The 18547-nt window shown below is 34.3% G+C and overlaps 1 protein-coding gene across 12 annotated transcripts in view; it reads left to right on the forward strand.

Moving 5' to 3' along the window:
* ELF2 (E74 like ETS transcription factor 2) overlaps window positions 1-18547 on the forward strand; it is a 124105-nt gene that overhangs the window by 101847 nt on the left and 3711 nt on the right. For all 12 annotated transcript variants that reach the window (XM_058289777.2, XM_071214642.1, XM_071214632.1 and 9 more), the window contains 4 exons: window positions 8115-8228; window positions 9716-9853; window positions 12357-12443; window positions 18266-18458. In XM_058289777.2, the coding sequence (XP_058145760.1) occupies window positions 8115-8228; window positions 9716-9853; window positions 12357-12443; window positions 18266-18458 (532 nt within the window). The remainder of the gene's footprint in view (window positions 1-8114; window positions 8229-9715; window positions 9854-12356; window positions 12444-18265; window positions 18459-18547) is intronic.

Raw genomic sequence — 18547 nt, forward strand, 5'->3', positions numbered from 1 at the left:
CCCCCGTTTCCCCTCCCCCCCCAAACCTCCCACCATAGCGGAAGCGCCGGGGAGAGGACAGAACCGAAGGGATTGACAGGCCTCTGGTTCCAATCTGCTCTCTGAGATGTTCCAAATAAGAACGTTGATTTCTGGGGGCGGGACTACAGGCCCGCGCTGGGCCAATGAAGATTGGGCGGGAGTGAAGCTGACAATGTACGCATGGAATTGGAGGGAAGAGGAGTGTAAACACGGAAGTGGCCGCTGGAGTGGGGGATGTGCGGCGCCACTGCTGCAGCGGAAGGGCACGGACTTAAGTTACATAGAAAAAGAAGCTTTACTTAAAAGCAGCCAGCTCATTGAAGGCCCTGAATTTTGAGCAGTACTTGAATACTGTTCGCTTACTGTGAAAATAAGCATACATGTTCTTTTCCCGAGTCCTATTTCATTATTGTCATCAGTGGAAATTGGAAGATGAGAAATGATCACGGAAAATTAAGGCTATAAAAGATACTACCCTTCTTTTTCCATCCATTGTTTTTTCGTAGGAGGCTTGAAATTGGTAGTTTGGTTGGTGAAACTCCGGGATTCAGTTCGATGGGGGAAATCGTGAACACATTATGTTTACCTTCACTTCTGGCAGAACTTTTACGTTCAAATAAAGTCTGGAATAATTTAACCCGATGTACTGTATAACACACAAAAAGTTACCAGGCTTTTAGTCTGTACGTTTCACAGTTCCCAAAGAAAGGTCACAATTTACTCTGAGTAGTGATTAAATCTCATTTGACAGTTATTTTTTTGCTCAGCGCAAGAATTTGTTTTAGTAAGAGGAAGAGCTCAGTGAGAACTTTGTGTCTTTTGTATGTCCAGCCCATTAATAATATCAATTAAGAGCTGGAGGTTTTGGGTTTATATTATTGGTACTGATGATACTTAAAACTCCTCCAGTAAGAATTTTGAGAAATGCTGTAAGGGTAAAAGGGTTTAATTTGGCCAATAGAAGGTATTTCATAAAATTTTGGAATTACTAGCAAAAGTGAATGTGGTCTGTAGACATTTTGCTTGGAATGGGTATAGACATTTCTCACTTTCAAAATACCAAAGTTTTATATCCCTGTGATGAGGGTTTAACAACGTTAAATGCAGTTTTCCAGTCCTACTGCAGTTTCTAGTGTATACAAACCTCATAAAGTTTCCTTTTATTTTATAATGCTCTGTGAGGAATACTTACAACATGTAATTGTTTTCAGATTGTTTCTTTAATCATGTCCATGTAATCTGAAGCTCCTTTACCAAACCCTTTTTTAGAAGGAAATTTGAGACAGGTTTGCTGATTTACCTAGGTTCAGTCAGTGAATCAAAAGTTGGGGAGGAAAGGTAGCCCAGACAATTGAGAATCATGGCTCTAAATTTTTATTGCTGCTCATTTCTAGTGATGTTGGGAGAGTAATGTTTAGTACATATTTTTTTGTTTGTAAATTGGACGGAATGATGCCTTTTTATCACACTCTGGGTGCTCAGCAAGTGTTAGACATAATTCTTGCCCACAAAGATTTTACAGTCTAACTGAGGATACATAGGAATCTGAGTACTATATAAATGTTAATATAGCTATAGTGTTTACTATAATGTGTTGTTGGTGCACAGTGATCTGTTTTAAGGCACATTTTTAGGAGAGATAAGCTTTTAAGTTAAATGTTATAACTTGTTTCTAAGCAAGTATAAAAGATTTAATATTACAATTATTATTGATGCACATTAAGGTAATAAAGAATATAATTTTAATTTTTTTCCTTTAGAAGCTTGGGTATCATGTATATACTCTCCTTTTGGTAACTATTCACTATACTGCCAGAGGAATTTGAATAAAGAATCAAATAAGTAGTGCTCATTTATTGCAAGATGATAAACTTATTTATTAAAACCCTGTTTTTTTTAATATACAAAATATTTTTGAGGTAAAGACTTGACATAAAACTTTCACTGGCAACATGATGATGAGAAAGAGCCTTGACTCAAAAGTCAGGAGTAGCTCTACTTCTAGCTTTTATTAAACTAGTTGTGTGCTAGTGACTAAACCTCTTTGAGTCTTCATTTTTTCCTAAGAGTCGAGGTTGACTAGATGATCACTAATGACTTTTTTGGGGTGGGGTTGGGGGACCAGGGATTGAACCTGGGAACCACGTATGTGGGAAGCTGGCACTCAACCACTGAGCCACATTGACTCCCCCAAGTTGGTTTTTTTTTGCTTGCTGTTTCTATTTTCTCAGGAGGCATCAGGAACTGAACCCAGGACCTCCCATGTGGGAGGCAGAAGCTCAGTTGCTTGAGCCACATCGACTCTGAGCTAATGAGTTGTTAAGCTCTAAAATTAGAAATAGCTTTGCAGTATTTCCTGGAAAGTGAAGGCTTCTCTTTTTATTGGATTTTTAATGTTACATTACATAAGTGAATATGACTTGTAAGTTCATTTTGTGATTGGAAGGTTAATTTCTTTTAGCTAGTCTTTATAAATATAAATGTGTGCCAAGTTGGAACTTGAGGCCATGTTTGTATGTTGAATAAGTGTGTGGTATAGTTTATTTAGTAAGTTAGGCTTATTTCTGGTATATATAGCTTATATACCAAAAACGAATGTTTAGCATTGCTACTCGCCTATTGTGTAATGTGGAAGGAAAGTATTGTGTACATATGGTCTTGACTTTCTGGGAGATTTTTGATTTTAAAATATTCCCCCGTCTTATTCTCAAGTATTTGCCCTGACATTTTTCTTTTTCTCTTTTTTCTTTAATTTAAGAAATAGGGTCACCAGATTTGTTCTACCTTAATGTAGTTAAATGGAAAGGAGAGACATTTCTGGAAATTTTGCCTAAATATTTTCTCTGACAAATGTCTAGTTTGTCAAAGTTTATTGTGAAATTTGAACCTGAAATTTCTAATATATTGTAAATTGGAATATTTGGAATCAATTTTGAAAAGATCATCAAATTGAAAAAATCAAACTTAGCAGTATGTGAAAAGATGAAGCCTATGTTGAAATAAAGCGGGCAGAATGGCATTGATTTTCTTCTAAAACATTTCATTTGAGAATGAGTTTAAGCAATTAACCTTAAGAATTCCACTGCAGCATTAGTACTAAAATTTCATATAAAAAAGGGAAACATCAGTGCATGGTCAATCAGGATAATTCAACATAAAACAGTTAAATTGAGAAACAAATTTGCTTAGTGGAGAAGGGCAGGCATGAGAGTGTTCTTGAAACTTAAACTCCTTGTTGATACTCATAGCTTAAATGTTCAGATGGCTGCAAAGAAATACTTAAAAACTAAAAAAATTCTTTGTGCATGTAGGTAAACATAGTATTGTTTTACTTATTAAAATGGAATCACGTTATTTTTCATTCCACACTGAGGTTTATGTTTAAAAGCTAAAACTTAGAAAAACACAAGGAAAAAATTTGGTTTTTATTAATTACATTTGATAATAAATTAACAGTTGTGGTTCACAAAATGTGGTCTAGGGATTCTAAGGGCTCTGAGGACCTTTCAGGGGGTCTGAGAAGAACTATTTCCATAATAATGTTAAAATATCATTTGTTTTCCCACTCTTACAAGTGTATAGTTGAGTTTTCTAGAGGCTTTGTGACAATTGAGTAGATTGACACAGATATGAGAGTTTTTATTAAATCCCAAACATAAAGAGATTTGCAAAATTGTAAAATAAAGCCATTCACTAAATATTTTAGAAATTATTTTCATAAAAATATTATTTATGTTTACAAGTAACAGGCTTATTGTTGCTCTAAAGGAATTAAATGTTTAAAAATTTTCTCAGTTTTAGTTTAAAATTTGATAAACATCTCTAGATAGGGCCTTATAAACAAAATCTCTTTGTGGTCCTCATTAATTTGAGTGTAAGGGGGCCTTTTGATCAGAAAGTATAAGAATAGCTGTAAAATTTTAAGTTTATGTTACTATCAGTTCATAGTCACCAGCCATTGTAGCTATTGAATACTTGAAATGTGGCTGAGAAATTGAATTATGAATTTTAATTAATTTAAAAACTGAAGTAGGGAGTGGATGTGGCTCAAGTGTTGAGTGCCTGCTTCCCACATGGGAGGTCCCAGGTTCCGTTCCTAGTCCCTCCTAATAACGAAAAAAAACACAAGCAAACAAATGAAAAACCAACTCAGGGGAGTCGATATCGTTCATTGGTTGAGTGCCGGCTTCCCACATAGGAGGTCCCAGGTTCAATCACTAGTACCTAAAAAAAACAACAAAAAACTGAAGCAGAGGAAAAAATTTATATTGATTACTTGTTGAAAGGATAGTATTTTTAAAATATTGGGTTAAAGGAAAGGTATTTTATTTTATCTATTTTCTTTTTAAAAATGTGACTATTAGAAAATTTAAAATTATACATGTGGCTTACATATTTTTATTGGACATCTCTGGCTAAGATAATTTTAGTTCTCTTTTATATCTTTTAAGGTAGCTATACTGATTGGAAGGCCAAGAGGTTATTTATTTAAATGGGTCCCAAACCTTCACCTTTTCCCGTAATTCGTTTCTTTGATTTGTGTTCATATAACTGTGATTGTTGTAGCCTTGGAATATAAAAGGATACGCTGTGGTAAATAAGGCACAGTTGTTGAATAATGACCTTGTAATATTAGTTTATGTTTTCTAACTTTTTTCCATTGCTCTCAAACTAAATTGCCTGCTAAATTTTATTTTTGACCTGAGAACATTGTTATGAACTAGATCCATTGCCAGCATTCTTTTCTGCAAAGCTGAGAGGTATGCCTCTTGTCAGACTTAATTACCAAGTTTGGTATTTTGTAACAGCTGTTGAGTGAGTCTGGAACAGTCTAACATACAAACACTGTTTGATTAGATAGAAATGGAACAAAAGAAGACTTTTACCAATAGTGAATGAGAGTATAAGTAAATTTTGTCTTTGGCACTATGATTAAAATTTAAATCATTTTTAAAACTTATTTGGTGCATTTGTTTCTTCAAGGAGGATTGACAGGCAATACCAACTAGTGGTGACTAGAAAATGATACCAGATTACTTTAGCTTCAGTGTTTATTTTTAAAATGAGTTACCTTTTTCTTCCCATATATTTCATGCATAGGTCTAGAAAAGATACCAGGAAATCAAGTTTTCAGTCAGAGATGAGGAATCTTATTTTCCAGCCCTTCCTTGTGGTTTGCTTAGTTTGATTGCTTGACCTTGTTAAATTCATGTTTATCCTCAAGAATTGAGTGAAATTTAATATGTAAATTTCACTTGAATTATTGAGCTGAGCAAAATAATATTGAAAGTTTCAAAAAATTATATAAAGGAGTAGGAGAAATATTTCTGCTAAATTTCTGTTAGCAAGAATTACTTCTGAGTTAGTGCTCACTTTTAGAAAATGTGTTAACTATTAGGAAATTGTCATAGATACATTATTATAAATTGACTTGAGACTGGACCCTTAGATTTTCATTTGTCTGAATGTGTTTAGCAGTATTTGTTTGAGTTAGTAAAGAAAAATGATAAAAAGTAAAATTATTAAGCATAAAAGAAATTAGAAATCTCTATCTTCTCCTTTATAAGTTGTTAGTTTACAGAACACCTATAAATTATTTTACACCTTTATTTAGTTTTGAAATTTTTACTTCCATCTATTTTTTGATGCTATGTTAATATAATCTTTAAAGAACCAGAAATCTATTCACACTTTTTCTCTGGTTCATAGCATAGGTCCTACCTGGCACATGGTAAAGACTTAGCAATCATTTATTGACCATACCTATAGCATTAGATCCTCTGGTTGGTAATTTATCGACAATTTAGACATTTTTAATATTCTCATCTGAAATTTAAAGTCTGAATAAGTAGATTTTAAGTATGTATGCATTTTGTTTGTTTTAATCTGTAAATATAAAATGTTTCTGGGATAATATATTGAATTTTTGGGGCAGGGGAATGGAACTATGAACAAGAAAATATACTGTTAAGAATTAATTTCCACGACATAAAAAACTTAATAATTCATGAACTCATGGATTTGAAAATGTACGTTAAGCTACTTAAGATTAGGGCAGCATAATGTGACTAGGCAAATTTCATTTTTTTAATAACTTAAAACATTTTAGAATCTGGTAAAAGTCTATGGCTCAATTATTACTGAATACCTGAGGCTCTGATTTTAGTAGGGTAGACTTTTTAGGATGTGTCAATACAATTACATGAAGAATTAATTTATCTAGGATAGCTTATTAATAGCATCTAAGACAATAGCTAAATCGCAACACAAGCAAACTCTAAAGAGAATGAGGTTCCTAGAATAGAGTTAAAGAACCTGAGAACTTGCTTTCCAAAAAATTTTTTTTTACTGTATGTAAATATTATAGCGAGGCACTTAGAATACTTGGAATGGTAGTACATTTTATACTTATGAATACTAAGTTTCTTAAATTTGAGCCAGAAGGCCTGACTTAAGTCCTTTGCTTCAGAGGAGCTGCAGATAAGAGTAAGCAGGGTCACCTAAAGATAGATTTACTTGGAGGTTTGGCTGCCTCTCTGGAACCATTTAGCTTTGAGCAGATTTCCATAAATGGAAAGAGCAACTGGAGAGACCCAGTACCTTGGTGAGAGTGTGGATGATGTGCAACAGGTGGTAAAATAGTCACTGGGTTTTTATATATGCTCTCCAAAAGACTGGTGTTGAAGGCTGAGGTTTTAGCATTTGGTAAATTTTGACACTAAGTAGACTTTTTAAAATCAAAAGTTTTCTGGAAACAATTTAACAGGACTCATTTTTAGTATGTAGTACTTGTGTGAATTTGTAATCTGGTTTCACGAAATTTGTATACTATTTTCTGTTAGGTCCTTTAGGGGATATCTTGTATAAAATTTATCAAACTAGAAACTGTTACATATTTTTTTCAGAACCTCTTAACAAGTAGACTGTTCAGTATTTTAAGACAGGATGTGAAATTAATGTATAGTTAGGATAATGTATTTGTACTTGAATTGCCAATTTTCCTGTAAGGTCAGTGGGTTGTCCTTAAATTCAATACATAAAAGTAGTAGTTGTGTGCCTACTATATGGAAGGTCTTATGTTAGGAATTGTAGTAGATATAAAGATAAGACAGCCTCCCACCACCCAGGAGTTCATAATCTTATAGAGTTGATAAGAAATAATTGCCATTTATTCAGTTCTAATCTATACGCCAGGCACTGTGCTGTTTTGTGGAAATCATTTCACTTAATTCTTACAACAGTATGAAATATAAAGAGGAATCTGAGGTTTAAGGGAGATTAAGTTGTTTGCCTAATGTAGCATAAATAATAAGTGGGAGAGCCTAGAAACCAAGGTGTTGAACCTGAAAACCCAGACCACTGCTGTACACTTGTGTTTCACAAGCAACTTAATCAGCAAAGCATAAAATAAGTGCTGGAAGAGAGTTAAAAGGATTGTAGAATTTAAAAAGCCTCATGAAAGAAAAAGCATAGAAACTCTTTTTATAAAATTTCTTAGGAAAAGCCAAGCTAATAAGGCCATTGAAGACTTAAAGATGAGAGCAAGGTTATGGTGAAGAAAGTTCACAAGTGTTCTGGTGCTAAAGCTAATGCGAGTTGTTGTCCAGGAAGCCTTGACTGGAAAGTGCTCAGTCACTTAAGAGGGTCTAAACAATTGATTAAATTAACTGAGAAATATGATGTGTTTGTGACTGATTTCTGCTAGATTTTTACCCCTGACTTTTGTGGTGGTACACAAAATATATAATTGTAATTGACTGCATAGAACTGTTACTCTACAGCCATGGTTCTTTTTTCTCCCCAAGTTTTGGCTTAAAATTGATTCAGGGTTCAATTTTGTGTGTGTGTGTGTGTGTTCAGATTTCAGTTTCTCAGTAATTTCTAATCAATCTTATTGGTTGCTGTATAATCAACATTCATTTCACAAAGTGTTAGATACTAGATAGTTTGGCTTTTTAAATTATTTAAGTACTTTTATAGACTAATGTATCAGTAGCTTATTTAGAATTATCACATGAAAGTGAATTTATATTTCTTATACAGCAATGTGTTTTAGTACATTTTTAACTGAGTAGTACTTATTTTTCCCCTAGTGGAAGCATCAGTTCATAGCAGTCATGTACACTGTACAGATAAGACAATTGAAGCTGCTGAAGCCCTGCTTCATATGGAATCTCCTACCTGCCTGAGGGATTCAAGAAGTCCTGGTATGTGAACCGTTCATTTTTAAAGTAAACATTTGCTTCTACATGAATATATCAAGAACGAAGTTGTTTTTTTTTTTTTGTAAAACTGCAAAGGAATTGTTTGAATTTTCACAGGTCATTTTTATACATGAATACCTGATAGTAATATTGATCCTTGTCTAAGTCCCAAATCTTAAATATTTTAAATACTTAATTTTCAAGTAAATGATATAGAAAGTGTCTACTATGAACAGACTCATATTTATTAAATTGCTCTTTATAATATGCCTGTTTACTTAATTCTGGGTAAATTAGAAGTCTTGGTGCAGTCTCAAAGAGAATGGCAGATTGAGGTAGTTGCCTGTCATGACCACTTTCAAACCTTTATTTAATAAAAACTAGGCGATAATTCAGGGAACCATTTATGGAGGAGATAGCTTCCACCATTTTCCTCACAGGCATGTTTTTGGCTTTGAGTTTTCGTTTTCTTTTGGTCCCTTTTTAAAAAAAATTTCATTAAGACTGCCCTTGATAGTCATTTGTCCAAATTTTAATTTGTCCCAATTTTAAGTGTTAACTGACTTGATACAGCAGGTTTGGCCATCCTTCTCATAGAGTTTTATAGTAAATGCTAAGAGCAATCACACTTTTTATTTGGAACAGGAATCCCATGTATTTTTCAGGGATATGAAAAGAAAATTAGGGCATTACTGCTCAGTGTATTAATCCGTAATGGTCTGTATTAACTGCATCTCTTAATTGAAATAGAAGTATCAGATCCTCATTATTCAAACATACTGGAAGAAAGCTGGAGCAACACAGTGTATGAAATAGAATACCATGTAGCAATCTGTATGTACATTTTAGTGACCCAAAACATTAGACCCTTGTTCCTTAAAATAAAAATTTTAAATATTGGAAGGTGATATTCATTGTAATGACTAGGTTTTCTTTTTCATCATATTCTAAAATGAGCTATAGGGATGCTTACACTTCACAAAATATAATACCCCTTTATAAATCTTATTTATACCATGTACATATATTACCTAGTTAAAAAAGAATTGTGAGTATGTGGAAGGAAAGTAATTATTAAAGAATTCACTATTATACTATTACTTTATTTTCCAGTTCTTTCCTAGTTGTCAAAATAATTCAAAATTTTGTACAGTGAGCCTTGCAAGTATCTAAAAGTGATGAAGAAGAGGGTGGAGATTACTCCTAATCCCAGCCTTCCCTAGAGGATTTCCTTGAAGATGATTTTCTTTGCATTTATTTCCTTACATTCTATAGATTATGTTGAATATTTAGCAAATTAACTTCTTCAGTATTAAGCTCTTACCCTATTTTGATTATTTCTTTTAAAAAAAACCTTACCTCTTCTCACCTTATCTCTTCTAAATATTGAACTGGCCACATAACGAAACAAAAATGGGGTTGGGAAACTTTAATTTTTCAACTTTTTTTAATAGTGGAAGTATTTGTCCCTCCTTGTGTATCAACTCCAGAATTTATCCATGCTGCTATGAGACCAGATGTCATTACAGAAACTGTAGTGGAGGTGTCAACTGAAGAGTGTGAACCAATGGATACCTCTCCTGTTCCTACATCACCAGATAGCCATGAACCAATGAAAAAGAAAAAAGGTAGAGTATATTTGTGAATTTCTGTTGACAGCAGATGAATTTTTTTCTGATTTTTTTTTTTCCCTTTATCAAGGGATATAGAAAATAATGTATTCTGTAGCTTTAAGCTTAATACCATCTTACCTAGATATTCTCAAAGACGGGACAGATTTTAGTTTTGTGTCTTAACATGTTCTTAATGTTTCATGAGTTAGTACTTGCATCCTGAAAGTACTTCCTGAAAATGAGATTTTAACAGGTATTGGACACACAGAAGGAAGTTCAGAGATTCCCTGCATATTTGTCTTATCTTTTCTAATACTTTCTGATCTTTTTAGGTATTTGGGTATTTGGTTACTTAAAAAAAAAAACATCTATCTATCTTTTCTCTATTTTTCCTAATCCTACCTTCCCCTTCTTCTTTGAATGTTAAAAGAAATGAAACAAAAGAAACAAAAAAAAAAATCATTTTTTTTCTCTGCTTTGCAATAACAGCATTGCCAGTAGAGACTTCTAAGTAGAATAAACTTTTTCCAGTCCAGGCTAGAGAGGGTTAAGTTAAAACATTTGGCAACTCACCAGTGGATAAAGTAAGGGACAGTTCCATTTACTACTTGACTTCTGCTGATCCCAGTGGGTGAGGCACAGGGTTCTACCACCTCTCCAGGATTACAAGGAAATGGCAGAAAGTGGGTCCTTTTCCTGTTTGAATCATAGGTAAAACTTGAAAGAACTGATATCCTATATAATTGGGTACTCACCTAATTTCCACTTTCTTCACATTTTAGCGTGAAAAAAATCCAAAGGTAAAAAGAAAACTTGGGTTAGAAATCATGGTATTTTCTTTCATAAATAACTTCAGAAGTATTTTGAATTGCTGTAGAGTACACCATTATGTGCTGCTTCTGTGGAAGAGACAACAAAGAATAAGAGTTGCTTTCCCCATGTAATATATATAGATTATATGTACTTTGACAGAGGTGTGAATGAGAAAATTTAGAAGGAAGAATCGTTCCCTGCTGTAAGTGTTTAAAAAAGAAAGACTTATGTTCTAATGAGTCTTCCTGTTTACCCACTGCATGCTATAGCCCTTGGCTGGTTGCATCCAATGGCAGCTGTTGCAAAATATTTAGGAAATTTTTAGATTTAAAAGAAGATGGAAAAGATCATGAAAAGGAAGGGATATTTAGGGAACCAGAAACCTGGATAAATAGATTGATATACCTATGTGGTATGATATAAACCAGGAAAATAAATTTACCAATTTAATACTAATTTTATCTATTTTTTGTCAATGGCCATTTTTAATCTATATTTTTGTCAATGCCATTTTAAAACTTACATATAAATGCCCCATTTACATTATTTTTCTACCTAGGGGACTAGCGAACATTGACTTTTATTTTCTGCCAAACAAGAGTTTTTTCTTTTTTTTTTTTTAATTTTATTCATTTTGTAAAAATATTACATTCAAAAAATATGAGGTCCCATTCAACCCCACCCCCCCCCACCACTCCCCCCCCAGCAACACTCACTCCCATCATCATGACACATCCATTGCATTTGGTAAGTACATCTCTAAACAAGGATTCTTAATGATTAGGCTTACCAGAATGAAATCCTAGAAAACAATAGATATGCATTTTGAAATATAAATTAAGACACTTTAATTTAGCTTTTCATATATGCTCAACTTGCTAATGAAGAGAAGAGTGAAATCAGAAATCCCATATGTTTCAGTCACCTAATCAGTAATAAAGTATTTAATCTGCAAATATAATATACCTAAATATTTCCAGCCTCTTTCTTGAGGCTTCCCCTCATTTGCCAGCATCCATTCGTCAGTGTGGAGGATTGAATACAACTCATTTCAGGCTTACATCTACTTTAAGGAGTGGTGATGTAGTGAACCCTGGCTTTCCATTCACTGTGGATGCTAGTCTGTATAAGAGCACCTTATAGCAGAAGTGAGGAGCAAAGGGGGGAAGTACACAACATTTATTAAACATGTAAAATAATTATTTAGAAAATTGTTTAACCCTTATAATGTACCTGTACATTGAGGTGGGAAAATTTGAACATGTATACTGAAATTCTTATTAATTGATTGGCTCAGAGCAGTAGTGTTTAATATTTGAACTCAAAGCACTTCACAGATTATCAGATCCTCTGCAATATGTAGGAAAAGCTATTTCTAACAGTCTTATAGAACAGAAAACAAAAAAGTTCATAATAGGACTTGTTTCCTAATGTTTGCTACATTAATGGAAGAGGTTAGCACATAATAGATTAGTATTACCTGACTTGCCACGTACCTTGAGAATTACTACTAATTGTTGTAATCTGAAATTGCAGAAGTATTTTAATGCTCTTTTTAGAAGCACCTTTATCAAATAAATTGAGTATATAGGTCTGCAAATTAGCACCTAGTTTCACGAACAATAGCTTTTCAAAGAATCTGCTAATCATGCTTCTACTGTTTTTCTTCTTTTCAGTATATGATTTAAATATCTTATTTTTTCAGTTGGCCGTAAACCAAAGACCCAGCAATCACCAATTTCCAATGGGTCTCCTGAGTTAGGTATTAAGAAGAAACCCAGAGAAGGAAAAGGTAATTTGGGGAGGGCTGTTTTGGAAGTGAGATGATTTTTTTTCCAGTCTGGTGATATCTTTACATGTGTAAGAACATTATTTCCAATACCTGCACATAGGGGAGAGGAATCCTGCCTTTAGCAGTAGTTCTTAACCTGGGCATGTAACAACATCACCTGTGGAATGTTTTCAAGTTATCTATGCCTGGCCCTCTACCTCATGCTGAGATTGTTTAGCCATAGCTGTACTGTTGGGGGGATTGCTGAGAGTTCAGCGGTAGGAGGGGACAGGCATTTGTGTTTGGAAAAGGTCCTAAAAGCAATCTGATAATCTCATGCACACCCTCTTAAGAACCATTGTTAGAGGGAATGTATGTAACTGCAGTGTAATAGCACTCATTCCCACATAGAGCCATAACGTTTACAACTAAGACTTGTTTCTAATGCATAATTTCTTAACTGGTAAAAGCACTGTAAGATTTCATTTTATGTTCTCTTATTTGTTTGAATAAATAAATGAGTTTTAAGTAAGATTTCAATGTTGGTTTTTAGATGTGTACTCTCTGGTAGCCAAAAATTTGTCACTTCCAAAAATAAATGTTATCAGACCAATATTCATTTTGGAGTGACATTCAAATTTGTTCTATCCTTAATTTTAAATTACTAAAGCAAAAATTAAGTCTCTAACTAGCTACCAAGAAATTTACTAGGCTGACTACCAAATGTAGACCAAAGAATTCAGTTACATTGAACTCTTTATTTAAGAACTAATGTTTCAGATTTAGGATACCTTTCTTATTTCCATGTCTCACTTTTGGTCATTTTACCTTTTTTTTTTGAACTTAAGTATTTACTATAGCATTGGGGTAGTGGCCAAAGGCTCCCAAATCCCCAGGGAATGTGCCCCACCCTCTCTGAAATCTGGGGTGGTAATACTCTTCTTGAGCAATGTGTGGAAGGCCAGCCCTCTTCAAGCTCTGGGCCATACTCATCCTTTTCGCACACATGGGTTGGGGTTCTTTCTTGGTCTGAGAAGATGTCTTAAGTCCATACCCCAGCTTCCATGGTTCTGCCCTTGAAGTCATTTTTCCCTTCAGTCTCTCTTCTTCTCCATCCCTTTTACTCCAGGTTGGCAGTGGTTGCACTAATACAGATCTTGCAAAGAACTTGCTGGTTTTGCATGCAGGAAAAGGGTCCAGGCCATCAGACAATAAGACTTTCCACAAATCCTTCTGGGACAACTGCACTTCCAGTCCTAACTTAAATTTAAATGTATGGATGGTTCCAAGTTCAGTTAAGTCCTCACATGGGGCATTATTCTCGGGGGACTCACTTTCCAGCTCAATTTCCCAAATCAAAGATTTCTGGTTTCTTTGTGCATAAGAGGTCAGTTCACAGCTCACCCTTTCATCTTGCATTTTTCTGTAAGCTGCGAGGAGAAGCCAGGCTGCATTTTACACATGTTTGGAAATCTCTTGAGCTAAATAACCAAGCTTGTCACTTTCAAATTCTTCCATCTAACATCAGGAATCAATTTTTCCAAGTTTCTGCCACTTTAAAACAAGAATTGCCTTCCTTTCAGTTTGCAAGGACACATTCATCATTTCTGTCTAAGGCCTCATCAGAAATATCTATAGCATTCACATTTTTACCAACAGTCCCTTCAAAGCAATCTAGACCTTATATGAAGAATCTCACAGTTCTTCCCACATATCCAATCAAATTGGCCATTGCCACATTTTCGGTTATTTGCATAGCAGCATGTATCCCACTTTTTGGTACCAGTTTCTGTTTTAGTTTGCTAAATGCTGCCAATGGAATATACTAGAAATGAGTTGGCTTTTACATTGGGATTTATTATGTCAAAAATGTACAGTTCGGTGGCTGTGGAAGTGTCCAAATCAAGGCATCATCAGAGATGCTGTCTCACTAGGCTGCAGCTGTAGGCGAGTATGTGGCAGGGCACAATGCTGCTCCACCTGTCTTTCCTCTCTCCTTCAGGCCTTGTTACCTTCAGCCTTGGGCTGCTCCTTCTGTGGGTTTGTCAACTTCCAGAGGCTTCTCTCTGTCTCTGTCTCTCTTTTCTCTGTCTGTGGCTTTTTAATCTTCCATTTATGAAGGACTCTAGTAAGACCCACCCTGGGTCATGCCCTACTGAAGTGATCTAATCAAAAGTCCCATGTACAGTGAGTTTAAATGCACAGGAGTGGATTCACTTAACTACATGATCTTCTGAGGTCTATCCAGCTTCAAATTGTCATAGAAGCTTAACCATAAATATATAATCACTGATGTACTCAATGATCCTATGCCTAGCTCTGGAGAAAAACTTTGTGATGATCTATTTTTACTAATCAAGATCATCTTTTATTAAAATTTCAGTCTTGCATTATTAAATACGAGGCAACATGCTGTACATAAAGTTATGACAGTCAAACCTTTATTCACAATCCAGCTTGCTTCTTTTTATGTAAAATTCCAATATAATATCTGGACTGGTAAAGGTTTCCCTTTCTGAATACTGTTTTCTTTAAAATCAGAAATAGAATTGTTAACTTTAACCTGACAGTGGGATGTAGTTAAAGAACCTGGAGAATGTTGATGAATGTAATTGATTCAGCAAACATGGAAGCATTCAAATCCCTGTTATGTACAAGGCATTGTCTGTGTTGTACAAAAGTTCTTCCAGACTAAGTTCCCTGATCACATTTACTGTGTCCACTCATACGACCTAATAATCTTGTTGTGAACAAAATAAAATCGTCCCAGCTGTACATCTTGTTGTAGTTGAAGGTTATGCATGATAATAGTAAACATTTTACTGGTGTTGTAATTGTGCTTCAGCAATAACAAATGTAACATTGTAAAGTTGACGATATTACATCTTTTTAGGTCAAGTGATGCATACTGTGCTCAACTATGGGTTATTAAGGAATTTATTGAATTTTAAAGGAAATCCAGAATGAAAATGAAGTGTAGGGAAAGATCATCAGTGTTTAGATTGGGTGGGATGGGGTACCAGTGGCTTGGTTTGGAAGTTTCCCACCATTAGAGCTTAGAAGCTCTTCTCATGTAGTCTATAACTTGGAGCTGGATTTTCGGATAGTAGAGGAGTAGTGAGCAGGAGCCTAGAGATGACCTAGTGACCTCAGTGGTGAGGTATGTTTTTTTCTCAGCATTCTTTTCTGTTCTTTCATCAATTGAAGAGTCTCAGTTTCTAGAGGCTACTAAGAGAATAAAAGAAAACCAGTAACCCACTACTCTTACCCTTTCGAAAGGAAAAAAAAAGTGATGCTTTCTTCCTTTTGGGATTAAGTTTCTTATTTTGTTTGCTTTGCCTAGATTTTATGCAAATCTTAGCTGTTTTCCAATATTTCATCATATCTTCAATCCACGTCACTCTGGAAATCCCCCATAAGTTATCTTTTATCATTCATTTGGCAAATAATTATGCATTGCCTTATGATATATCTTAAATTGTTTCAAACTGCTATTTCATATATTGTTATATAACTTGTCATTTATTAGGTTGGTGCAAAAGGAATTGCAGTTTTGGACTGTGAATTTTAAATCGTTAAAACTAGGCTCAAACACATCTTTACTAATCAAAATAGGAACCAATATAATCAACACATTTTTTGCCAATAAGAAATAAGTTTGTTTATTCCTGTAGCGTAAAAATCCATGCTTTGGGATTCAGCAAACTCTTAGAAAGCATTTTCTGCATGCTGCTGCTTGTGGAAGCATTTTCCCTACAAAAGTTGTTGAGATGCTTGAAGAAGTAGTAGTCGGTTGGCGAGAGGTCATTTGAATGTGACGGATGAGGCAGAACTTCGTAACCCAATTATTTCAACTTTCGAAGCTTGTGATTGTGCATTGTCATGAAGAATTGGACCCTTCTGTTGACCAGTTCTGGCTGCAGGCATTGCACTTTCCAGTGCATCTCATTGATTTGCTGAGCATACTTCTCAGATGTAATTGTTTTGCTGAGATTCAGAAAACTAGTGGGTCAGGCTGGCAGCAGGTCACCAGTGACCATGACCTTTTTAGGAAGTGCTTTGGAGCGGCTTCTTGGTCTAACCACTTGTCACCAGTTGTTATGTAAAATCCACTTTCATCACATTCACAGTCTGATCAAGAAATAGTTCATTGTTGTCACGTAGAATAAGAGAAGTCAACACTTCAAAATGATTTTTTTTTGATTGTCAGTCAGCTCATGAGGCACCCACTTATGGAGCTTTTTCACCTTTCCAATTTGCTTCAAATGCCGAATGACTGTAGCATGTTCGACATTGAGTTCTTCAGCAACTTCTTGTGTAGTTTAAGAGGACCAGCTTCGATGATTGCTCAGTTGGTCCTTGTCAACTTCTGATGGCCAGCCACTATGATCCTCATCTTCAAGGCTCTTGTCTCCTTTGCAAAACGTCTTTAACCACCACTGCATTGTATGTTTGTTAGCAGTTCCTGGACCAAATGAGTTGTTGATGTTGCGAGTTGTCTCTGCTGCTTTACAACCCATTTTGAACTCAAATGAGAAAATTACACACATTTGCTTTTTGTCTAGCATCATTTTCGTAGTCTAAAAAAATATAAAATAAAAAGCAAGTAAAAGGTCATTAGCAAAACATAAAGTGAAAATACACATCAAAGTGACGTATAACATAACCACATTTATTTTTCCACCAACCAAATACTTCTTTTTCTCTTCTCAACTACATTGTAAATCCCTTGAGGGTAGGACCATGTTTTTAATACTTCTCTGTATCATCTACTAAACTTAAGCACAGAATGTGATGAATTAAGTATTTTATTCTACAGAAGTATTTTAATACTGCCTCATTTTTAGATTTTGCTAGTAGAGTGATTCAAAACTAATGTCTAATTAATGTTTGATGACTCCTTGGCTACTTTATGGAATTGCCTTGTTGCTTTTTGTTTTAAAGAGTTCACATTTTAAAACTGAAGCACAAATGTCTTAACCAAATTTTTCATAATTAACAGAATCCTTTTAATATATTACTTATCTTCATTGTACTGAGTATGATTGGTAGAAAGAGATTGGCATTTGAAAAATACCTGTTTTTAGAGGCAGTAGTTTTCACTGATTTCAACTTAAATTGACTAGTAATCCAGAGGATAAATGATAGGACAATGTTTAAAGGGTTTATAGATAGTTTGCGTTAAATAAATGTGTACCTCAGAGTTTACGTCTATAGGTGAACCAAAGAAAGTTGTTTCTTACAAAAAGATCCTGAAACGATACCTAAAATGCTTGCAAATCTCAGGGTATATTGCTTGCCTTTTTAATAAAATTAATATGTATGTTTTGATGAATTTTTATTATGGAATTGGGCTTATATAATAAGCACAGAAATGCAAATAAACTTTGTATTAAAAGGTAAATGTGTGAATTAAGAAAATTTAGCTTGATTTAATTCAGGGTTACCTTTGTGCTAGGCATTATGCCTTTGCATTTTATTGAGTTAAAATAAAAAACTAATGTAGGATGATTTAGGATAGTATAAAATTCAGTACCTAATCATATTAGTATTATAACCTGAAACACATATAGGGTATTATTAAAAAAAAAAAAAAGACAAACAAATACATTTAGGATATTTGTTATAATGAAAAATATTTTATATGTTATTTAATGGACAACACAATTTGACATACTACAGATAATCTAGATATAGTGAAGTATACTTACCAGGTTCTTATTACATGTATGTTTCACCATAGGGAATGGATGCTTTTCACCCAGCATGAATTAAATGTTTGTTTTAATCATTTTAATGAATTTTTAATCAAATCTACCATTGATTTTGCTTGGTTTTTAAAGGAAACACGACCTATTTGTGGGAGTTTCTTTTAGATCTACTTCAAGATAAAAACACTTGTCCCCGTTATATTAAGTGGACTCAGAGAGAAAAAGGCATTTTTAAGCTTGTGGATTCAAAGGCTGTCTCTAAACTTTGGGGAAAACATAAGAACAAACCAGACATGAACTATGAAACTATGGGACGAGCTCTGAGGTAAGGATACAAATGAGCTATTATTCAAACAAATTTACGTATCTCTTTATATTGTGTATTAGCTGTAAAAAGAGAAGCTATAAAAATCC

This window comes from Dasypus novemcinctus, chromosome 1 (genome assembly GCF_030445035.2).
Source record: "Dasypus novemcinctus isolate mDasNov1 chromosome 1, mDasNov1.1.hap2, whole genome shotgun sequence".
Lineage (NCBI taxonomy): Eukaryota > Metazoa > Chordata > Mammalia > Cingulata > Dasypodidae > Dasypus > Dasypus novemcinctus.